The 25,532-nt window shown below is 45.1% G+C and overlaps 1 protein-coding gene across 2 annotated transcripts in view; it reads right to left on the bottom strand.

Moving 5' to 3' along the window:
* The window catches only part of AMOTL1 (angiomotin like 1), a 133,040-nt gene that overhangs the window by 17,797 nt on the left and 89,711 nt on the right, over positions 1-25,532 (bottom strand). For both annotated transcript variants that reach the window (XM_030883738.2, XM_030883743.3), the window contains exons 7-8: positions 6,344-6,489; positions 2,808-2,957 (exon numbers count right to left, since the gene is read on the bottom strand). In XM_030883738.2, the coding sequence (XP_030739598.2) occupies positions 2,808-2,957; positions 6,344-6,489 (296 nt within the window). The remainder of the gene's footprint in view (positions 1-2,807; positions 2,958-6,343; positions 6,490-25,532) is intronic.

Here is a 25,532-nt window from a genome sequence, read left to right as displayed (position 1 = left end):
GAGGGGAGAGATGACAAGGGGCTTTATTTATTTTGTGTGACCTCAGTATGCCTTCTAATGGGGTCAGGTAAATGCCTCGGTGACCCCGGAGTGAAGGAGCAGTGTGCAAGGTGGGTTGCCCACATCCGGGGTGGACACATGTGTGAGCTCCTCAGACTAAATAGAGGAAGCAGATCAGAGAGGCAGAGTTTCTCGGGTGACCCCACGCGCCAGGGTGGATGCTGGTCACCCCTGCTGGGGGCCAGCGGAACTGCGATCACCACACTTGTCCACAGACTCCAGGCAGGAGTTGAACCAAACTATAGTATTGGCCACGTGGAACTATTAAGGTATTTTGGTGGACTTCTTTGTAACAACACTTTTGTCTTTTCTGGTTATAGAATAATGCATGCTCATTGGTAAAATGAGAAAACGAAGTATTAAAGGAAAAAATAAAAAATAATACTCATCTTTTTAATGAGTAGGCAAACGCAGGGAAAAGTAGGGAGATCCCCAAGTGCCTTTCATAACAGAAGAGACAGATTAACACTCTCATTAAAAAAACAATTGTAATATTATTTTAAAGAGATGCTGGGCAGCAAAGTTCTGTTTAAAGATTGTCTCCCCACTCTCTGGTCTCATGTCAGCCGTACACATCTAGGGATCTGCTGTCAGCTCCCGAAGACAAGTCCAAAATGCAAGCCACGTAATTCCCCAGGACAGCCCTGATTCTGAAACTTCTGTCCCCCACAGGCAGCCGAAACCTGACAGCATCCTTTACAAACAGTGGGAAAGCTGTGTTTGCTGCTCTGAGGAAAAAAATGGGCCTGAGTGTGTGTGGGTCTGAGTGTGCATACGGGAATGGTCCTCTGTGGCAATAGAGAAATTTTTCAAATAATGTTTCATTCACATTTCTTCTTGAAACACAACAAGGATAATGGAGCTGAGTCTGGTTTCTTTCATCCCCCCTTTTTTTTCTTAAAGAAAAAGACATCTTGCAAAACTAAATGTTGATGATAATGTACAGGAAGACATTCTTATACATTTTGGATAAATTGGTATATTTACTTTGTAGAGTGATCTGGCAATATCTAGTGATGTTTTGCATATCCATTTGTTATCCAGAAATCCATTTTTAAGTATATCCTCTTGGGAAGCTCTTACATTTTTTTGCAAGGAGACATGTAAAAAGGCAGCTCATTAGAGTACTGCCTGCAACAGCAATACCACTGGCACAAATCCCAAAAGCAATCAATGGGAGAGATATAGTTTAGAATACGTATAGTAGCTGAAATGAATGAAGAGTCTGTTTTCATAGCACTCAAAATAGAAGATCCAGGGATAAGTAATTTAACTATAGGGTGTGCGTGGCACATTAACTGGAAAAGAACATTCTTTTTTGCTCTAAATACTGAGATGTGCCCATTCTGTCAGCCAAAGACTCATAAATACCCACCAGGTGCCAGCACAGTACCAGACACCAGAGAGCCTGCCCTCCACTTGGAGAACTTCAGATCTCAATAACGGAGCAACAGAAAATGGCTGAAGGGTGGCCCTGAAATGCCAGAGAATGCGGCACAGGTTAGAAGGATCAGAAGTCCAGAGACAGACTCACTTTTCCCTGTGAGCTATCAACTAAGCCAAGTTGGTAGGGGCCTGGGTGGGCTCCTTGGTTTTCTGGGCAATCTCGCTAACACCTCCATCTCCAGCCAAGTACATACGCCCAGAGGGAACTGTGTGCGCTGCCATGAGAAAGGGCTGAGCTGGCCAGAGCATATGCTTTCAAGTGTTTTCAAGTGTTTCAACCATAACCACTATGCCCTATCCACCAGATAATTCCATGGAGTCCTGTGTCGCATTTCCCTGGTTCTAAACTTAGAGCACACTCTTCACCAGCTGCACAGAGGGCTTTGCCCACCACGCTGGCTGATGACACACCAGAAGCCCTTGACCCGCTTGTAACGGAGCCCGGCCCAGCTATAGGACTTCTCCTCTTGCCAAGGCCCACGAGGACCCTGGGCTGGGGTGTTTTACTCTGAGTTTATTTGCAGCTGAATTACATGAACAGCTGTTACCAGGAGAAACAGGGAGAGGCAGAAGGACACGGAACTTATGGCCAATATTATTTTCTAGGGATAGTCCTGACTCCTTCCTGTCCTTTACCTCTGAAAACTCACTGATGATCAGGTCCTCCCAATTTCACCCCCGTTCTAGGTCCCCCGTGGATTCCCACTGTCACTGCACCCTAGATGACACTAACAGCTTTCGGGCTGGCTCCCCTGACTTCAACATCTGTTCCTCCAGCCCCTCCTCTGACACCACCAGAGGGCTCCTCTCCTGATCCTACAGGAAAAAAAAAATCCAGTCTCTCAACCTGACCAAAAGCCCTCCACAAACTGGACGTTGCCTCCAGCTGGTACGCTCCCCCAGCTGGCTGCCCCCAGCTGTCCGGGACCCACCACGTGCCTCTCATCTCTCTCCTCCACGCATACTCCTCCTCTACCTCTGATGCTTCCCCAAGAATGGCCAACAAACTCATCCTTCGAAGTCCAACCCAAATGTCCTGCGCTATGAAGCCGTCTGCACTCGCATTCCCCCATACCCAGCCCCCAGGGGTCACCACTTTCTCCCTGTCAAGACGTTTGTCTCTCCAGTGAGTGGACTTACTGGTTCCTCCACTGGCCTCTGTGCTGGACCACGGAGGACAGCAAGCTCTCGTTTACCCCTGAATCCTCAGGGCAGAGCGCAGAGCCTGGCGGGCAGCAGGTGCTCAGCTCCGTGGCCTTCACAGAACGCATGTGCCAGACTCCGAGGGCCCCGCCCCTCACCTGCTGGGTCCTCAGGGCGTCCAGCTCCCTCTCCAGCCAGGTGCGCAGTCTCCGCTCCATCTGCTCCCGCTTCTCGCAGGCGGACTGCAGCTGGGTCAGGGCCTGCTGCAGCTTCTCAACCTTCTCCACGTATGCCTGCTTCTCTCGGAGCTGAGTGGAGGAGGAGAGGAAAAGGGAACATGGAATTTGGACAGTGATCCTCAAAGCTGGGGTGGAGATTGGGGGTGTGTGTGTCAGAGTACCTCGAGATGCTATTTAAACTACAAGTGCATGTACCTTCTCCACTCCTATCCCTCAGGTGTGCTGGGACAGAAAAGATTTAGACGGAGGCCACCAGTTACACCTAAATCAGCTGGGATGCTAGGAACTGAAGACCCTAACAGGCCACCTGCTTTCAGTCATTTATACAGCTCTGAGCTCAATCCATGGTTATTGCTGAGTCATTATAGCATCAGCAGGCACTGGAAATGAGGTTAATAAAGATTTTTTAAATGTTATAAGGAAATGCTTATTCTATAATGTTAACTGAAAAATCCAGAATCAAAAATTATATACATTATCACAACTATGCCTGCCTATCTATCTATCATCTATGTATGAAAAAAGACTGAAAGGAAATAAAAGCATCAACTGTGTTTGTCTGTATGGCAGAATAATAATTTCTCATCATCTTTACTCTCTTCTGTATTTTTCAAATCTTCTATAACTACCAATTACTATTAGAAAAATTGTGACTGTATATATTTATGCATGTGTACCCATTTGTGCATGTGTGAATGAGTATGACAATATCTGATTATAGATACTTGTGGAGTAATTTCCTCCTAAAGATGTCAGAGCCCTTTATGGATGACAGCCCTGGAGAGACGGGAAAGGCCTAATGAACACGCAAACCACACAATCACTGAGGAGAGGCAAATTAAGGTAAAAATTGATTTATGTAAATGTCACATCAGGTATGGATTTAGACTCACTGATCAACCACTTCAAATTCTTACCCTCAGACTTTGTTTTCTTCCAGTTAGGAGTTGGACCCACGTTCATAGATAGATCCCAGGCACATTTCTAACTTTCTGGGGATTGGCTGGTGCCAAAAATCAGACTGAGGCTTTTCCTTGATCTGGTCCCGGGTGAGGAGACACCAGATGCTATTTCCTGTCACTCTGCACCTGGGCATGCAGATGCCTTGCGGGTGATTCAGATCCTGAGTTCAACCCATGATTGCACTGGCAAGTTGGAACATGCTAGCGATTTAAGTGTTCGCTGCAAAGGGTGGTTTCTGACTTAGCAGGCAGCCCTGCCAGGAGCAATGTCTGTGCCCTAGCCAAACCCTCTGCGATAAAAAACGAGGTGCTTCTGACCTTTTGCCGGGGGGCGCGGACAGTAACTTATAGCCTTTTCTACACCTACTCTTGGGATTAGTTTTCATCTGACTCTTTCATTCACTGTGCCTTTGATTGTTTGAGGACCTACTAACTGCAGGTTCCTGTGCTAGAAAAGCCTCATCTGATAAACTATTTTGTGAGTACCATTCATACACCACTTACCATGTCGTAGACTGTATACCATTCTCTGAGTGTGTAGCCCCTAGAATATAAGTGCCGCGAGATTTGTCTGCTTGGGGCAGAGCGCACAATACGTCCCCAAGGCCTGGAACAGTACCTGGCATCCAGTTGGTACTCAATAAGTATTTGTTAAATGAACGAGTTAATATTATCACTAACCAACGGCAAGATTCTTGGAGGCATCGATCTCTCTCATTCACCCTTGGATCAGCCTTAAGTCTAGCAAGGAGTATATAATGATGATGATGACTAGTAGTACCAGTAATTAATCGGCCAACATTTTGGAGGCACTACCATGGCCAAGCTTTGTGCTTTATATGAAGTATCTCGTTGAATCCGCCCAATAACAATAGAAGGTAAACTCTTGTATTACCTCCGTTTAACAACTGAGAAAACTGAGGACTGAATAGGTTAGTGACTCACTCAAGGTCACACAGCTGATACACCACCCGTCTAACTCACGTGGTCTGCCTCTAGAGTCCAAGCCCTTAAGCATCATGGGAAGTTATGGTAGGCACTCAGTGTGAACCATCTAAACTGAGTTAAGATCCTTCAAAAGAAACTTTAATAAGAACAAGGAGGGACGCTGGAAGCCAGACACATGAGACATTTTGGAGAAGTTACATACAGTCAACCAAACACAGATCCTATATAAATATAATGACAAGAAAAGACCCATAATGCTGATTATAAAGAACCTGTCTTCAAGGAGTTCACAACTTTTGCTTTAACAGAAATATTAAAATTAAAATATTTCAAAATTATCACTTTCCTTTGCTCCATACATGGAGATGGAGCCTTGATAAGTGCCCTCAGAGTAAGTTCTGGCCTCCCTTCCTCAAAGCAGACCTCCTGTCCTTCAGGGGTCAAGGTCACTTTCTGTAGCAGATAGTTTCCTATTTAATGAGTTGCTTGCTGGTGACAAGGACGAGACTCTGGGGCTGTTGCCTGGGATCCTCATGCTAGTATTAAAACTGTACACAGGACTTGTGGGGTTTCACGGGACAGGTTGAATGGACAAGACCCTACTGACTTAACAATCTTCCCCTTTAGCTGCATTAGCCTTGAAGTTGAAGTTTGCTGAGACACCCAAGCCACCTGGCGCCAGGAGATGTTTCCTGAAGGGACAGCTTTTTATTGTCGACAACAACAGCAACAGCAGTTGGATTAATAATAGTGCTGTTTCCTGCGAGCCAAGCACCAACTCGGTCCTGGTGGAGACTATCTCGGTCATGCCGCTCTGTGACTTGGAGTTTCTACTCTCCACCGTGGGTCTGCTCGGCCCAGCCTCACCACACACAGCGGATACAACAGGCTCCCCTGTGCTGCTGTGTCTACAGCCCGGATGCCCTAGCCGGCACCTCAGGAGTGGTCATTCTACTTCCCCAGTCAGGCTTAAAGGAAAAGTCTACTTCTTAAAACTTCATCTAAAGGCTGGATTTCATCAGAAACCACTAAACCCATCACGCTCGAGCGGCATCAACGTTTCCTGGATTGGGGGGTCATCACCTGGCCAAGCTAACTTCTGAAAATTGGAGACAGGTTTGCTGAACACCACCCCAATCCCACCGCATCAGAAGACTTGGCCTTTTTTATGCAATTGAGAGCCCAGAGACACAGCACTTGAACTGTTAACTGAGTCTCTTTTCTCCACAGGCACCAGTGGTTCCCAGTCCTTCCATTTATGTTCAGCCTTGGACACCTGCCAGCCAGTGGGCAGCAGCCTGGGTTTAAGGCTGAGACTGAACTCTTTGCTGATGGTTATTCACGTCTGCCTCTCATCCTCTGCCTGGCTCTGGGGTGGATAAATTCTGTTTTTATTCATTTTTATTTGGGAGGTCACCTACATCGCTCCCCTGACTCAGCTCCCTTGGAGTTGGCTCTGGTTAAAGTTGCTGGGTTAGGAAACGGAAACGGAGGCCCTCGGGGCTCTGTGCACTGCACCCCACCCCCCGCCCCCCGCAGGCTCACCTCCTCTTCCAGCTTGATGACCCTGGCCTGGGCGTTGCTCAGAGCCTGGTCCAGGATCTCGATGTGTCTCCGGTGGTCCTCACTCGCGGTCCGCACTGCCGCTAACTCCATTTCTAACTTCTCCTTTTCCTTCAAGAATTCTTTGTCTAGAAGGGAGATGGGAACAAAACGACCTCTATCAGAAGGCACTCACCCTCTGGGCTCATTGCCAGTCTACATCTGGCAAGGATTAAAAGTAAAAAAAGCATACAAAAAGTAGAGGGTTGAATTACTGCCTTTGCTCCCTATTCATAGTGGTGGTGTTTGTGAAGCAAGGATTTTCTCAAAAACCACTGTCGGGCTTCCCTGGTGGCGCAGTGGTGGGGAGTCTGCCTGCCAATGCAGGGGACGTGGGTTCGCGCCCTGGTCTGGGAAGATCCCACCTGCCGCGGGGCAACTGGGCCCGTGAGCCACAATTACTGAGCCTGCGTGTCTGGACCCTGTGCTCCGCAGCAAGAGAGGCCGCGATAGTGAGAGGCCCACGCACTGCAATGAAGAGTGGCCCCCGCTTGCCACAACTAGAGAAAGCCCTCGCACAGAAACGAAGACCCAACACAGCCAAAAATAAATAAATTAATTAATTAAAAAAAAAAGTTAAAAAAAAAAACCCACTGTCAACTATAGGTATAGTCCAGGTCACAGTTCCAGAGATGAACGGCACAAAAAGAACCAGTGACCCTGTGTTCTCAGGGACTCACTTCTGTACAACATTTACTTTAAGGCTTCAAATTAACCTTGGACCTATGATTTTCTTTCAGGCTCACAAGCTCTCCAGCTTCTACCTTCCAAACCAGTGATGGAAAGGCAGGCAATACTAACGATGATACTAACGCTCTCATTCATAGAGAAATAAACCAAGGTGCAGAAGGTTAAGCTTTCGGTCTGAGGTCAGGCGGTAGAGGGGAGCTTCAACCCGGGCCTCCTATCTCTGTCTGGGTCCTCGTGCATATGACCTGGCCTCACCTCTTCTCTTAGTTCTGCTCAAGAGAAGAAAGACAAAGTGCTCTGGATGTGGGGAAACAGCTGTCCTCTCATTCAGTGACACTGTAGCTGACGGTGATCACTGTCACTCTGCACGTGGAGAGGAAAGGCTGCCTCACAGTGGCTTCCACACAGCTCTCCTATAGACTTATCCACCAATTTACTTAAGCAGGCAGGGCCCACGCTGTCATGAGATCAGCATCATTTACTGAAAACATTTCTCCTGTTACAGAAACAACGCAGGCATGCCTCAGAGATGTTGCGGGTTCCGTTCCAGACCACCGTAGTAAAGCAAGTCACATGATTTTTTTTGGTTTCCCAGTGTATATAAAAGTTATGTTTACACTATACCGTAGTCTATTAAATGTGCGATAATAGCATTATGTCTAAAAAACAACGTATGTACCTTAATTAAAAAATACTTTATTGCTAAAAAATGCCAAAACAATGAAAACAGTAACATCAAAGATCACTGATCACATACCACCATGACAAGTATAATAATAATGAAAAAGTCTGAGATACTGTGAGAATTACCAAAACATAACATAGACACATGGAGTAGCTGCTATTGGAAAAATGGCGCCAAGAGACTTGCTCCATGCACGGTAGCCACAGACCTTTAATTTGTAAAAAATGCAATAAAACAAAGCATAATAAAATAAGGTATGCCTGTATATTTTATTTTTAAGGTAATTTAGAATATTTAGATATGTTGATTATAATATGGAAAAACTCGAATGGACTTACTGTGTAAGATTAAGGGATTGGTCAAATAAACTACAGTAAACCCTACAATAGAATAGGATGCACCCATTAAAGCTAAGTAAGAGAATATTAGTGATGAGGAAAAAAATCGTCATTGTTGAAAAACGGTGGTTACAAAACCCTATGCACAATCTTCCAAATTTGTAGAAAACAGGGTGTATAATTATAAGGGTAAGGGCAACAACAACAGTTAGAAATTGATTTCTCTGTGCCCACACCACTCAGATGCCTCATACTGGTTACCTAGTCCTCTTGGCAAACCAAACTGAAACACCAAGAACCAAAGTCTGCGAGCTATATGAGCACGTGATAGTGGTTTCACTCATTCATGATTTCCTTGTATAGCCATTCATTCATTTAGCGAAGAGTTATCAAACATGGAGGACCAGCCTTATGGGCATTGAAGCAATAGAAAGAACACTGCCCGTAAGGAGCGGGGGAAAAATGTGTTTTGAATACAGGGCAAAGACACTTTAAGGCTGCCAATACTCAACAAACAACTCGCAATTTTAAAGCCGGAAGGGATCATAGGAAACACCCCTATCCAGTTCTGCCCCCTTTGTTTTACGGGTGAGGAAAGGAAAGCCCAGGAGCAAAGGCACTCATCCAAGGTGCCCCGCCAGCTGGGGCAGAGCCAGGGCCGGATTCCGGGTCTCCTGATGGCCACTACAACGTCCTTCCCACTGGACGGCACTGCCCTTGCTTTGTGACTTATGTTGACGGGAACAGGGTGCAACGGAAAAGCTTCGGAATGAACAGAATGAAGGAGCAGACTTGTACAGCGAGCATTGGCTGTGATGCCTAGAAATAATGGCGCCTCTCGGAAACACAACGAGGCCACCGGGATTCTGACCCAGAAGAGAGCATTACTTGTGGGCTCTTAGACCCCACTGCAATGACCAACTGCCCTCCCCGCTTCTCCCTTTCAGTGGCATGAAATGCTGCCTCCGAAACTTCCTTCCCAGTGCATGGAGAACGGGCACGCAAGAGGCCTAAACAAATGGGCCAGGAGCAGCCCACTGGCTCTGGGGCCCACCATCCACTGCCACCAGGGCGGACCAGAGCATTTCACGCTTTCTGTGCAAAATTACTGACATTTGAGCACTAGCTCCCTGGGTTTGGACAACATCTGGACAGGCATGGTGCCCACTGCCCTCGTCCAAGCTCTGGAGGGCACCCGGGACTTAGTTACTCAGTGGGCAGGCCTGGGAATGAACCACCGACTTCAGAGCTTCTACCTGCTTGTCAACCTAAGCTTAACAGTTCTTGTCTTTGTTGAGGGCAGTCAAGGACACATTAATTTTGGCCAGAGGCAAAGTCTAGAGGCCAAAACCAGAGCTGCTTGCAGTTTTCAAACTGATGGTCATAATTATTGCTGTGTCACAATGACAAACATTTGGATTTCTGAATTAACGAATACCCCTCCCCTCCAACACACATGTGTGGGCACACACACACACACACACACACACACACACACACACATCCAACAGTTGCTATTCCCTTGATAGGCAGTATCATATTGTGGATAGAGAATGGACTTTAGCATCAGAAAGAACTGGGTTTAAATCCTAGGTTCACCACTTTCCAGCTCTGAGGCTTTGGGTACGGTATAACCTCTTTGAGTCTCAGCTCCCTCATCTATCAAACGGGAAAGATAACATTTAGACCACGGTGTTGTTGTGATGACTCTGTTGACGGAGATGATGCATATAAAGTATAAAAGGGCCTAAACATCTAAGACTTTACCTCTTTAGATCATTATTGATGCCCTGAGCCTAGAACATTGTCTGACTCAATAAATATTGTTGAATGAATGAGGGAATGAATGAATGAATCTCTACTGTGTGCCAAGTTCATTGCTGATGGTATAAGAAATGGCAGCTCTTGTTAGCGTTTAGCATTTGGCATCCTTGGGGTCTCCTGACAGCCTTTGTTATGCAGCAGTCCACTCTACCTCTGAAGCCACCACTCATCAGATGGCTGGTACTGACCCTGGACGTCTCTGGTTCCCTTCTCTGCCCAGGCTCCCTGAACCTCACAGGGCGCACATCAGGACAAAGATGTGGGTATCAGACAAAGACTCCATCCATTAGCTCTGGAATGCTTTTCAGGTCTCTGGAATTCATGGGTCCAAACATCTTTGTCCTAAGTTTGGTGACTTTAGACCTCAGGCTGAAGCAGTATCAGTTAGTGTCACTCACACTGGCTCAGAACTTCTTGTCCGTGGACAGGAAGCTGTGTTCTCGATGGCAAAGTTTTAAAAACCGATGTTCATGACAATTGTGATAATAACAAAACGTGCTCATGTCTGTTGAATGGGTACTGTGTTCCAGGAACGGTGCCTTATATTATTCCCTTTAATTCCTCCATTTATATTATTTCCTTTAAGTTTACTCTATGAGGTAGGCGCTATTATTATTTCCGTCTTCCAGTGGAGGAACATGACATTAAGAAAGGATAAGTAACGTGTCCACAGAAGTGATGCCCGTCAGTGGGAGAGCGAGAACCGGCATCGGCCTCTCTCTAATGCATGTTCACGGGCATGGCGCTATACTGCCTCTGCTGTGCAAGCGTGCGGGGATGAAGATCCACAGAATAACAGAAGCAGGGGGCGTGGGAGAGCGCCATTGTAACGCAGCTCATTGTGGCACAAATTTAAGTATGTCACAGATCATATCATGTATCTCAAAATACAGCAATTAATCCTCATGTGTATCCCTTTGCAAATATTAATTAATTAAGCATCTGCTACATGGAGGCATCACAGAGTACTAGATAAAAGCATGGATCTAGGGCTTCCCTGGTGGTGCAGTGGTTGAGAGTCCGCCTGCCGATGCAGGGGACACGGGTTCGTGCCCCGGCCCGGGAGGATCCCACATGCCACGGAGCGGCTGGGCCCGTGAGCCATGGCCGCTGAGCCTGCACGTCCGGAGCCTGTGCTCCGCAACGGGAGAGGCCACAACAGAGAGAGGCCCGCGTACCGCAAAAAAAAAAAAAAAAAGCATGGATCTAGAATCAAGCTTCCCAGGTTCATATCCAGCTCTACCACTTATGGTTTTGTGACATGAAGTAAACGGACGTCTTTGTGCTTCAGTTTTCTTGCCTTTAATGCGAGGATCACAATAGTACCCACTTCAAAGTGCATAGAGTAAGTACCCAGTAAATGTCAACTATGATAATGCCAAGGGTATTGTTGCCGTCGAAAAATTGTGATAAATCCTTGGGCTACATGGTGCATAGGACGGAGCATGCTGCTCTCAGCCAGGTGGGAAGAGTGTCAGGGACACAGGCAAAGGCAACGTGACCAGCTGCTCCAACTGATGCTTGCGCAGGGACTGTGACAACGCAGGAAGGACCCCTACCTCAGGCCAGGGTGTGAGGAGGAAGTGGTGTCCAGGCAGTGAGCCTATGTGGTGGGGGTCACTGTGCCCCTTAACTCCCTGGAGACATGGGAACTGGGTGTGTCAGAACCACCGGAAAAAGTTATCTCTTGGGAGATGCCAAGGGTGAGTCCCATGAGCGAAACCACCTCACAGGGAAGTCCTTTCAGTCTGTTTATTAGCTAAGCCCCCTTGGGATGGATCTCAAGAAAGATCAGCCTCACACTGAACTTTTGGCTGTGCTCCAATGTATATACTGAGAATTCCTAGAACAGGCAAGTTGACACAAGGGAACTCTTGCCCAGCGTCTGTTTACTCAGTGGATATGAATTACCCTCGACTGTGTGGAGCAGGGCATTGTTTAGCCTGATGGCTCCGGTCCCATTTACACAGAGGATGTCTGCTCGCACACAGTTTATTCTGGAAACCACAGCGATGGCATGGGCTTTGTAGCCAGGCCAACCTGGTGTGATCCTGGCACCTTCACATACTGGTTCACCTTGGACACGTGACTTCCCCTCTCCAGACTCCATCTCCTCAGATGGAACTAACAAGACCTATTTTGCAGGACTCTTATGAGGATGAAAACGATGACCTGTAAAATACCTACTACGGGGCTTGGCACATAACAGATACTTAATAAACAGCAAGAGCTAAGACACATGACACCCAGGCACTGTGCCTTCAGTTTCACAACAGAACCTCATTTCCTGAATCCTTATATCAACTCCACTTGACAACTGAAAAATCGGAAGCAAGATGAGCTATGATACTTGCAACAGGTCAAATGGTAGTCGCTTTTGTGCCTCTACCCCTAGGTTAGTCTCTTTGCTTGAAAAAGAGCAGAAGTGGATGGAAGTGAGAACTGGGCCCAGAATTTAAAGATGCTCCCCTTCCATCTTACCCTTCTTTGCCAGCTCTGCGTAAGCTCTGATGTGGACAGTCTGGTGAAAGAGTTTCTGCAATTACTATCTGGGCACTAAGCTTGACTGCTAGCTGAACCATTGGGTGGTGGACCCCAGTAACTTCTGTTGAGAAACAGGTGGAGCATGGGCGTGGGATCTGGCAGTGGACGTGTCAGGGCACCGTGCGCTGCGCTGCTAGTTTTTAATGCAGTGCTCCAACTTATGGCTGGAGCTCATGGCGGGGTGCAAAGCTGTAAACTGGCCCTTCTCAAGGAGGAATTAATTTTCTAGGCCTTTCCTGATATAATGGGTTTTTGATGAGTTTTTCCCTAAGCCCAATATAGCTGGAGGGACAGAGGAGTCTGGTTGCCACCAGTCTGACCAAGGGGTGACTAATTCACTAGAATGCTTGGAAGGCATTTCAAGCATTTGGAGAAAGAGAGGTCTTTCTCCAAATAGCATGATATCACCTATATGTGGAATGCAAAAAAATGATACAAATGAACTTATTTACAAAACAGAAATAGACTCACAGACATAGAAAACAGACTTATGGTTACCAAAGGGGGTAATAAGGAGGAGATAAATTAGGAGTTTGGGATTAACAGATACACACGACTATATACAGATAACCAACAAGGACCTACTGTACAGCACAGGGATCTGTACTCAATATCTTGTAATAACCTATAATAAAAAGGAATCTGAAAAGGACAAAAACTGAACCACCTTGCTGTACACCTGAAACTAACACAAAATTGTAAGTTAACTATACTTCAATTAAAAAAAAAAAAGAGGCAAGTGTGTCCTCACCTGGAGTAGACAGCTTTCACAGTGGCTGCCCAGACAGCACTCCACTTGGAAGCATGTCTACTATACTCCTCCCTTCACAGGGCTAAGTTCTGAGCAGCCCATCTGCATCACAAAACCCTGCTCACCCTCCCCTACCCACCACTCCCTTTTGACAGGATCAAACCTGAAGGGCTCTGTGACCCAAGCAGAGTCACTTCCAGTCTCTGGTCTGGGACCGTGTGAGGGGGAGCCTCTGGGCGAGAGGGGGATGCTGACACAGAGAGGCAGCCCAGCTCTGAGGCTAGTGAGCACGTCCCACGTGTGCATTAGAGAAACAGAGCAAGCACACGGTGGAGAGTGAAGACTCAAGCAGATGGACATGGAGAGGTGGATGAGCGTCCACGGTGAGAAGGAGAGTGGGAAACAGAGCCACACGGACCAACACTGAGCCCCCCCAAACCATCTGCCCCTTGATTCTCACAAACAGGCCAGCCCAGGCCCCCGGCCCCTGGCCCCTGCGAGGCCTGCATACACGTCCTGCCTGGGGCCTCCTTCACACACAAAGATACTTCTTTAAAAAAAAAAAAAAAATTCCTCTTATCTGGGCCTAAGCTAGCCCAGTTGGATTTTTCTTTTTGTAACCAAAAGATCACTAAGACACTCTCTGTTGTTTCTTTACACCTCTATTCCCGTCTCCACCAAGAAAGGACTTGATAGTAATGCCTTAGGACAAGGCTGACCAACACTAATGGCACTGACTCTGGTAACTAGTCACTTCACCATGCTGATAAAATGGACTCCCTCTTCTGAAAAGATGTCTGAATAATTACTTGCCATATTATCTCTTCCTAGAATGTTTCCTCCTGTTTCTTCTTCCTCAGGATTCTTTGGCCCTGAGTTCCATATCCCGGCACCATATCTTATAATTCTGAGCAGCTGCTGGAGCCTATTCCAAGGGTCAGCTATGATTTATGGGGTAACTGAAGTCAGATCCTCTTCGAAGTCCTTTTTTTTTTTTTTTTTTTTTGCGGTACGCGGGTCTCTTACTGTTGTGGCCTCTCCCGTTGCAGAGCACGGGCTCCGGACGCGCAGGCTCAGCGGCCATGGCTCACGGGCCTAGCCGCTCCGCGGCATGTGGGATCTTCCCGGACCAGGGCACGAACCCGTGTCCCCCGCATCGGCAGGCGGACTCTCAACCACTACGCCACCAGGGAAGCCCAGAAGTACTTTCTTCTGAGGTTGTGGGAGTGGAAAGACAATAGGAAGGTATTCCAACTACTTCACTATCCGCAAAGATATTTAGGTTCATTCTGCCTCAAAGACATGCTACCCTTGGAAGCTCATTCTTATATCCGCCCTCACCCCTTCACCCCGGTTTGAGTGTCAAACTGACAAACCCGGAAAGAGATCCCCAAAATATAATCCAAACAGAGCACTGTTCACATCGTGTAAGAGTGATCTGTTCACATGAGGTTTATTTGATACAAAACAACACAAGAGATGACCTACCTTTAAAAGCCACACTCATTCATTCGGAAATGAAAAAGCGATAGAATACAAAGCTGACCCCATAACGCCCCTGGTTTGGCTTTTTGTTATCTTTTAAAAATTTGCTGATAAAGTTTCTCAGGTAAGGAAGCTCGTTATTTCAGGAAAGGGTGTTGGGCGCTCTGCCTTCCCTGTATGCATGTGCAAGTTGCCATGGTTCCAGGCAACGGGAGACAAGGGTTGTGAGTGGGCGACTAAATAGGTCTGTTAACAAACACAGGGACACTCCAGCCAGGGCTTGTTTTTAAATGGCTGAGAGTGAACTGTTTTAAAACGAATTGTGTAATAAAGAAAATTAAGAAGGGGAGTTCAACCAGACTCTGTTCTGCAGAGCCCTGGGAGAGAGAAGGATGGGGAGAGAGGAGAAAAGGGATGCCGTGGGCCAAGTAGGAAGGAGGAGGCTTCTGACAAACACACCCCTGTCTCGACCAGAAATCTGTTCGGGTTTCGTGCATTTTACGTACTGGGCTTCCAGATACGCTTCCTTTTAAACAAGAGCTCTGAGTTTGAAAGCCAGTGGTTCAGACACTACAAGAGAAACACAGATTTGTGGAAATGGCTATTGCTAAAATGTAGGGAAGACATTTTTTTTGAGAAATGAATCAGTACGAGAAAGTGAGGCAAAGACTGAAGTGTGAAGGATTTATTCAATCTTTGTTGCCCCAAGTTAAAAGGAAAAGAGAAACTTTCCCTTTTACAAAGTATTATGGCAGCAAAATTACTCTAACATGCAAATTAGTTTCCCAGGCCCACCCTAAAGGCTACACACTGCACGAAGCTTTTCTGATTCCTTCAGTAAAACAGATCTCTCCTGTACGGGAGAACCCGCACACGTACACTCTGCTGGGGGAAGTAGTTCTTTCACGAGTCTTTATACCATATTCTGCTTGTACTCCAGGTACAGTGGCTGATGTCTGTCTGACTTAGCCTTCCTACTGGGCTTACTTCATAATGTGTCTAAACCCCTCTATCTTTGTAGGACTTTAGGAATCTAAGATAGCGTGTTTCGTCTGCGAAGAAAGAAATATGACAAGTTTAGGCAACAGTCACCGAATAAGAGGATCCTATCAATACAAGATCAAATTGTAACTGGATATTTAAAATAAAATTCAAAAATGATCCTTTTCAGATGCTTATCACTGGAAAGTAACAAAGCCGAACCACAAAATCTTCTAGTAATCTAACGGAGGAAAACAACACATTTTGGTCTTAACATACTTAATTTATCTCTTGCTCTTTAATATCCAGGAAGTGAGTTTAATACCCCAAAGTGCTACTTTTTGTAGCACCAAATGTAAAATATCTCAGGTATGATTTGGTAAAATACTTATTTGAATACCAGTAAAAGCTCTCTTAATATAACTTTTTCTAATCTACTCATTCTTCATATTGCATTTTTTTTTTTTTTTTTTTGCGGTACGCGTGCCTCTCACTGTTGTGGCCTCTCCCGTTGCGGAGCACAGGCTCCGGACACGCAGGCTCAGCAGCCACGGCTCACGGGCCCAGCCGCTCCGCGGCATGTGGGATCTTCCCAGTTCGGGGCATGAACTCGTGTCCCCTGCATCGGCAGGCGGACTCTCAACCACTGCACCACCAGGGAAGCCCCATATTGCATTTTTATTTTAGAAACTATACTTATACACCCAGGTATAAATCATAGGTATTTTTTTACCTGCCTAGATTTATACATGTGTAGCCTGCAAACTCACTTGACTGAATATACACCCATTCATCCAGCTCAGCTTCTACATGTACTGTTCAACCTTCTACTTTATTTTTTTTTAACTTGAAGTAAAAATGTACTGCTACTTCTGTGTCACTGCAGACAACGTAATAACAAATTAAGCAATGAGTTAAAAATGCCACATAAATACAGGATGCACAGGGCATTTGATTTTGACTATACACCTACGCGTGAATCGATTAACAACTAAACCTGATAACTTGCACTTTCTATAACCTCCACAGAAGTCCTTTTTTGCTTTCTCTTTTCTTAATACAAAAAGGTAAATAACATACACGTCTATTTCCAGGTATGACAAAGTAAGACCCTACCAGACAATCTGGCTGCCCCTGAAGAAAACAGCCATGAAGCCTGGATATAATGCAGAGAGCAATGACCTGACAGGAGTGAAAAGTGAGGCAGGCCGACAGATGGCGTGAGAGGCCACTCACTGCAGAGGACAGAGCTGCACCTGTGCTGGGGCTGGACTGTGGCCATTGTCACATTTCATGGCACTGTACACTTAAAATGTGTACACTTTATTGTGTGTACATATAGGTATATATTATATACCTATATTTGGTTTAATTAAGGCATTATTATAATATGTATAATAAAATGATACTTTCTAAATGCTCCCTTTGAAGGGCAGATATGGCTTAACGCCAAAACCTGGCTGAAAGATAGAAGTTGATGCTGAGGAAATTGTTATATCTGGGACAGAAGGGACTCAATCTACGACTGACCAGGGAGAAAGAAATGCATCACCTGCAATTATATGTTCTCCCTTCCTTAACTTCTGCGACCCCTCCCATTGTCATTTTTGTAACTTGCTTTGAGCAGATCCTTTTATTCTTCTTCTTTCTACCAAACCACAGTCTTTGTCGGCAAGAAGAAAATTAGTAGCAGATGCAAGCTTATTTTTAATGGTCCAAGACCAAATTTTCTGAACTTAAAGCAAACACTTCGTCCTGTCAAAGTTCTTGGATTCCATTAAGATACAAACTGTATGCTCTCCTTCCAATTCATGAACCAAAAATAATTTCAAAAACTAATTGTAAGAAACTATACCACAGGGTTACTCATTGTGTTCTGCTAATTTTTTATTCTTATCATCCAGAGAACAAAGAGTTTAATTTCATAGACATTTTGAGAAAACTTTTAAACTCTATGCTGGTCTCGACAGTTTTTTTTGTTTTTGTATCTTTAGTGGATTACCCAGCAAGGCCTTTTATTATAACTGGCTCTGGTTCAAAGACAGATGTAGAAGTCAGAAGCACAGAATGTTCATTCCAGTAGTTAGCACTCATTTGAGATGGCTTGAATACATTATTATTAAGTCACATTACTGGGCTAAATAATTTGCAGTAAGACTTCTAGTACAAGAATTATTTACGTTCGCTTACTAAGGCTGAATTCCTCTCTGGGTAAAAATGTGAAATCTTTCATCACCCCCAGAGCCAACAGAGATGACCTTTGGAGAAGGGGAAGGAGAAAACAAGAAAAAGGAGGTGTTCTTGTCATGGTCTTGCATTAAGCACCCAGGGGGCCTTGGACAAATCATTTGATCATCCTTGGTCACAGTTTCTTCTTTAACGAAGCATGGAGGCCATGCTAAACGAGCTCTAAAATCACGGGGAGTCCAACCCTGCCACCTCTTCCCACCTCCCTGGTACACAGGAAGTGGCTCTCCAGAGTCAGGATGCCCTGGGTTCAAAACCTGTCTTCTCCACTTACCTGCCTGTATGACCATGAACAAGTTACTTAACCTTCCTGTGCCCCAGTTTCCTGATCTATTAAATACCTGTGACACCTCCCTCACAGGGCTGCTTGGAGGATGAACAGAGACGGTGTACCTACAGAGGTTAGCACAGTGCTTGGCCCACAGTAAGTGCTCAGTCCGTGGTGGCAGCTGTTACTGCCGTTAGATGACCTGAACCAGGACCTGAAGGCCAGATTACAAGGGAGCACCCCTGCAACTCCACCTGAAGATAAACTTTGAACCATCAGATCAACAGCCTCCGTAAACTCTGTCGCTCACAACGGCCATCAGATGGCCTTCTAAGGAGCTCTGGTTCAGAGGACATGTGTATTACTGGTAACCAGACTTGTGACCTTTCAGGTCCTTTCCAACCCTGATATATAAGATCTGCAGACATCATCTCACAGCAGGATGCTTATGGGAGGATTTACGGCCCTGCTGGGAGAGGCACCCCTGAGACCTCACTACCCAGGCAGTTACTAGCCGTGGCTAACCACAGGGCTGTCCTGCCCAGCCCTGTCTCCATCGTGAGCTAATTGTGGATCCCCACTGGGCTAACTAAGGTTTGTGACGGCATTTGTATGTGTCTCAGTTTATCTAATGTGAAATAATCACGCTCACCCGATTAGGAATTAAGTAAAAGATGACCGTGAAACTCTCCCAGGAAAGAAAATAACAGTTATATCCTGATTTATAAATTAGGACAATTTACAAAATAAGACCTAAATACTTCTGAAGTTCTTTATTTTCCATCCTCCTTTTGCTGGGGTTTCTTCTTTCCCTTTCTCTTCCATGACCAGTGCCTGGAGCAGAGGTTCACAGGCTATGCCCTGCAGGCCAAAGCCAGCCCACAGTCAGGCCACTTGTCCACGGCTCGTCTATGGCGGCTTTGGGGCTACAGGGACAGAGTTGAGTAGTTACGGCCCCCAAGCAGAGAATTATTTACATTCCGGCCCTTCACGGAAAGAGTTTGCTGACCTATGGCCTAGAACACTGCGCATTCATGGTAGGTAGCCAATAACCGTTTCTGAATACGTGATAATGGTCATCATTTCATTCAACATCCAATAAATGTTTATTAAATGCTTCTAAGCACCAGGTACTGTGCCAGCTTCTGAAACACAGTGACCTGGGGCTACGATGGTGAAGATGAGGTCAGGGTCCATGCCCTCGTGGTGTGGACAGTTTAGTACGGGAAGAGAGCAAATGATCATCCAAACACTTCCTTATTTACAGTATGATGAGTGTTTACAAAGGGAACAGGGTACTGGCAGAGTATATAAAAGGAAGACCGGATCCTATCTCAGGCAGCCTTCTCTAACTTTGAGCCGAGACCTGAATGTGGATTTCTTGCCTCTGAACTGCCAGCGAAAGTGAGGGGTCCCTGAGGCCACATGAAATGCAAATGGGTTTCAGTCTGGTTTTCAGTCTGTGCTTCCTCCATCCATCCGTCCAGCTATGAGTGCAAGGAACACAGAGCGTAATGAAGTTCGAGACACTTGATTTTTCAATCCCCAAACAGGAATGCTAAGCAAATAAATAATTTTAAAACCAACAAGGTGAAAAATCATAAGTCAGGTTCACCTGTTAGACACTGGATATCGACACATGACCAAGAGACCGTTCTGCTATCGGCTCTGGTTTTTTAAGCACGGAAAATCGGTCTAAATTGAGGAACATTACTCTTCACACTTGGGAAGAAGATTTGATGGAACGTAAACAGATGCCCTGCAGCCTGGGTGTGCAGCTGGTTGTCATGGAGGTTTGAAGTTTCTTGGTGCTGCCTGTCAAGGTTGATCAAGCGGCTTAAGCACTCCTATGCTCTGCCTTCCAAACCCAGCAAGGCTCGGCGGGCCACCCAGGCATTCTTTGGGAACACGGCCCATTGACCCCACCCTGAAAACTGGCAGGTCCTTTCAGAGAAGGTGGAGGGAGAATGCAAAGGAGCAGGAAGGAGTGCTGCAGAATAAATGCGTGGTATAAAGTCTTCTTTGCATTTCCTGTCATCGGTTAGCCCGAAGAGCTCTGCTGGCTCAATGGGGAGGTTTATTCCTCTATTTCTTTAGAGGAAATGTAGGTACAGGGAGATTAAGCATCTAACTTCAGGTCACTGAACATGTCAGTGAGAGTCCAGGAACCAGAAGATGTGGTAACTGATCCAAGATTAGTTGCTTTAGCCCGTGCCTACAAAACCTTTGCTTTCTAGAATCGCACAGTCCTACTAAATATAGACGTCATCTAAAAGATCATCTCCTTCAAAGGAGAATCATTAATTTAGGGCAAGAAAATTTTCCTGGTTTAAGAGATGCACCTTGGCAGGCTCCGTGGACGATTCCTTCCCCTTTGCCCGGGAGCTGATCTGTGGTGTCTGGCATGATCTATGGATCAGTTAGTGTGAAAATATGGTCGGCTGCTACAAAAACTTTCCTATACCATCACCAGCTCTCATCTCCAACATAACCACAGCAGAGTAAAGAGAAGCCGTCAGGGAACCAGAAGTCAACTATATTGTAGTATATAGCAGTCATTTTCATGAAAAAATACTACTGTTCCTCATAGTAGAAGATTTCCCTTACCTGGATATCTCCCTATTTGAAAAACCAAGGAAGGAAGGGAAGGGGGAAGGTGGAAGGCAAAAAAAAAAAAAAAAAAAAGTCAAGCATTTTTAAGTTGCTTCTTCTTCTGAAGGTAGTTCATTAATAATTTCGCCTAATATCTTGAAATAATTGAGCAAAACCAGAGGTAGCTCCCAACATGACTGGGAGACATTGAGCTAAAAAGAACGTTTTGATACTATGCACCATATGAGAATTTCAAGCCTGTTGTTACAGGGATTTCCCACTTTTACTCAGCCCCTCAATAAACATTTATTGAGTGCCAGGTACATGAAGATCCAAAGGGTTTTAATGAGGGTTGGGGATGGATGTTGGTAAAGAATGCCTATAATTCTCTCACCTAGTGGAGGAGATCCATGCAAAGGAATGGTGCCCACAGAGAATGTAGGCAGGGTAGGTGCTTGTAGTAGGGGCTTCGCACTGAGTCAGGAGCTGCAAGCACCAGCAGGCCCACAGAGGAGGAAGAAGCCCAGTGCATCCACGTGTGACAACATCTAACCTCGCCTTCCTACTGAAGCCTGATAGAAACCCACAACATGATGTAATGAAACCCAATGAGGATTCAGAATAAGCTCCTTATGCTCTATGTAGGTCAACAGAATTAATGTTTATGTCATTGTAGTTTCTGCTTTGTGTTTCACACAAGCCCTTAGAGGAAATACAAAAACCAGAGGGATTTTCTTTTAGGAAATTATTTTTGTCTCTTTTATGTTCTATAAGAGACAGAAAATCAAAGTACCTAAGATAAAATTCAAGGGTAAGATGACGATTATAAGATACACTGAAAATGGCAAGTTACTATTATTTTTAATAGAGTGGTCCCACACTTTTTTTTGGTTCATTTTTAAACCCATGGGGATTATAAGGGAAAATCCTATGAATTAGTCTTGACTGATTTACACCCATTACTTATTAATTTAAACAAATGAATGCCCAAAACACCTTTTTTTCTTAGACAGGGACATTTAACAAAAGCCAGAATCTGACTTACATAGACTTCAGTTTAACCGAATATGCTGAATCCATGGGGCCTAAAGAATCCTAATGGGGTGGTGGTGGGGAGATAAGTTGATGGCCATCCTGTAACATGACTGCGTTTCATCCTGGAATAATACAAGTGTGCCAGAGCTAATCAGCTCCCCCTCCACTCAAGAATATAAGAAGATCATCTGTGCCAGTCTCGTTTCCCCACAACTAATATTTTATTTTTGGCTTTCTGACCAACTAGTGATGGAAACTCTGCAGTTACCAGTTTTCAGAAAGAAACAGTTAAAACGTTTCACTTATTGAGAAGACAGAGCTAAGAATGATGACAGACATTCCCGGGGCACTGCGTTTAGCGGACAGTGGCCTGTGTCTGGTGTGTGTGTGTGTGTGTGTGTGTGTGTGTGTGTGTGTGTACAAAAGCACGCATGCACACATGTGACAAATAAGTGAATGGGAAAATTAGGAATCTCAGTAAGTTAAAAAAGCTAAAGGACCAAGAAGTCCCAGTTTCACTCAGCCAGATCAGAAAGGAAATTGGCTAGATGCCCTGTTTTTAAGGAGCAATTTGGCTGCAAACATATTTGGAAAAACAAATAAGTAAGACCAGAAAACACACGCACAAATTTTTGAATTCCTCCAAAGAGAAAAACACAACGCCATGAGGTGATAGGGAAAAACACTCCTCAGAGCCATCAAATTCCTAGGCACTCCATTCAGCAAGATTTTTAGTACAGGCAAATCTCACGTCCGAGAGGAGCACAATTATCGCCCTGTTGAATGTTCATTTCAACTTGTAGAGCTAAGTGGTAATGACCAAGGCAGTCCTTCCAGGCCTTCATCAGGCTCCAACTAAAGAGCAGAATTTTGTTTCTTTAAAGAAAACCTACTCTGGGCAGCAGGGAAATTTAGAAATCATGCCAGGAAGGATGTTCCCCTTCCGTCAGCTGAGAGTTTACAGAAGTCCTCCCGACCGCTCATGCTGCAAGAGTGCCTTGGGCGCTCTTGGACCTGGACTCCAAGCTTCAACCTGAACACTGAGCAGAAAGGTCAAACATGTTATTATTCCCTTTCCTTCTAACTTTTCCACTGGCCAAGGTGGTTGTCAGGGGCTTCCCACCGTAGCCTTAGCTCCTGGTAGGCGTGAGCCAGAGAAGTCACTACTATTTGCTATGCAGTCAGACCTGCCTTTCTCTTAGCCAAGCATTGGAATCTCAAAAGACTCATTTGAAAAGGATGGCTCCTCTCTCGAGTGCCCAAAGTTTATAATTCTGATTACTAGGCACTGAAAAGTACTCTTACAATAGAGCTTCTAAAAAGCTATACAGATAACTGAACACATTAATAATTGCGAAGAGAGATAGTAATTTGTGCCTGCCATTCTGTGCCCACGTGCTAAAAGGAAAGCCTGACAGAGAGCACCACCCATCACCAGCCTCCAGGGTACGTCTGCACCTTTGTTATTACACCTGCTCACTTAGCTATGGGCATGAGATGACTCAACATGCTCAAACCTTCACTGGGGGTTTCCATGGTGGCGCAGTGGTTGAGAGTCCGCCTGCCGATGCAGGGGACACGGGTTCGTGCCCCGGTCCGAGAAGATCCCACATGCCGTGGAGCGGCTGGGCCCGTGAGCCATGGCCGCTGAGCCTGCGCGTCCGGAGCCTGTGCTCCGCAACGGGAGAGGCCACAGCAGTGAGAGGCCCGCGTACCGCAAAAAAAAAAAAAAAAAAAAAAAAAAAAAACCTTCACTGGTTACTTAATCCCAACTCCTCCTCCTCCTGCTGCTTTTTATTGGTAAAGGATGACCACACATCTAGTGGCTCTAGTTCACACTCTTTTCTCTCTCTCTCTCACTGTCCTTATTCAATTGGTCACCAAATCCTACTAATTTGTCACCTGTTTATCTGTCTCCTACCCTCCACTACTACTTCTGTCTTGGTTCAGGACCTCTACCTCTCTTGCCCAGATATTAAAATATCTGTTAACTAGTCTCCTTGCCTACAGGTTAGTTCTTCATGAATTTCTCTCCTCCTGTGCCTCCCTAATTGGCTTCTAAAATATAAGGCTTACAAACAATGAAATCATAAACGTACTTGAAGAAAACATAGGTGAATATGTTTATAATTTTGGATTGGAAAAAGCATTTCTAAGTATGACATAAAACCTAGAAGGCATAAATACAGTCACTTGAAAAATCTTCTGTAAGATAAAGAACACTATATTCAAAGATAAAAAAACAACTGGGGAAAATATCTGCACTATATTTGGCAGGGGACATGCTAATTTCCTTCATATACAAAGAGTTCTTCCAACTCACTAAGAAAAAAACCTATTGTAAATTTGAAATAACATCTCAAGTCCATCTCTTGGCTACACCAGGAGACAAGAAGCTAATGCAAATAATTGTAAAGCTGTGAGGAAGGCACAACATGTCCTGAAAAGACCAGGTACTGAAAAATTGGTTAGATATCACTGCTAGCAAACCTGCTTCAAATGTCCTGCCAAGATGCAATTACATTACATGTCAACACTAAGGCACATTTCAGCAGTTGAAAAATGCCCCTGGACTCTCTTGTTTACGCCTCTGGAACACAGCAGCATATGTTTGCACAGAACAAATCATTCCCTGTAAAGCTGGAAGGGCCTCTTTGCCTACGTTATTGATGTGTTAGCTTTGAGCCAGAAGGTTAAAATCTTTGAGAACATTTCCGAACTCACACGACACCAAAGCCTATTAGTCCGTTAGCACAGCCTAGGCTGAGAGGTTACAGCAAATGCCCATCAGATGAAACTCGCTGACATTTCCATTTTGACCCAAACTAAGTGACAAAATAATATCCCCTGACAAGAAGGCAGAGTATCAGCAAAGTGACGTCACTGACATAACTGCCACAAAGATACTTACTCTACCTAAGCACACGATCACCCAAAATTAAGGTGTCAAAATCAAGTGCAAATAGTACAGATGACTCATTTTTCAAATGAAAGCTCAGATGAAATGGTAAATCTACTGCACCCACGAGAAGAAATAACTTTTGTTAGGAAAGTGGATAATTCAAGACGTTGATAGATATAGCTCTGTATGTGAGGCTGGAGCACGGGCCAATTCACCTACCTGCAAGACTGCAAAGGAATCTGATGCAAAAGCCCAAGGCTGTATTAGTGTCCATTTGCCAAAACAGAATTTAAAAAATGAAGCTGAGACTCAAAATGGAATGCAATCATGAGTAAATCTGGGAAAAACAAAGGAGCTTAACCCCAACAAATAGTACTGGAAATTAGAAAGTTTAACCAATTGGTTCCCGGCCTTGAAAAGGTAGAGCTGCGTTGAGCGACCCAAGCATCAGAATACCACCATTATACAATGGATGGCCAGAGTCTGAACGCAGGACTTTTTGTTGTTCAAACTGTTTTTAGTGTGTGAGCACTTAACTCACAATGTTGTTGAGAATCATGACAGAGAAATGAATTCAGTTTTCTAAACAGTTTCCCGAAAAAGCCAGTTGGATTTTTACATTTCTGACTTGGACAATGAATGAATGTGCAGAAATTCGAAACTTAATCGATGGTTTCTCAAAACCCATTTGCTTCTATCGTTTGTCTCTGGTGAAACTAATAGAACATTCTCCCAATAAATCTTGAGGCACAGGAAGCCATTTTATTCCTGGCTGAAATGGGCCCAATGG

Source organism: Globicephala melas, chromosome 8, assembly GCF_963455315.2.
Source record: "Globicephala melas chromosome 8, mGloMel1.2, whole genome shotgun sequence".
Lineage (NCBI taxonomy): Eukaryota > Metazoa > Chordata > Mammalia > Artiodactyla > Delphinidae > Globicephala > Globicephala melas.
Note: the sequence above shows the minus strand (reverse complement) of the source record. Positions and strands in the feature narration are given on the sequence as shown.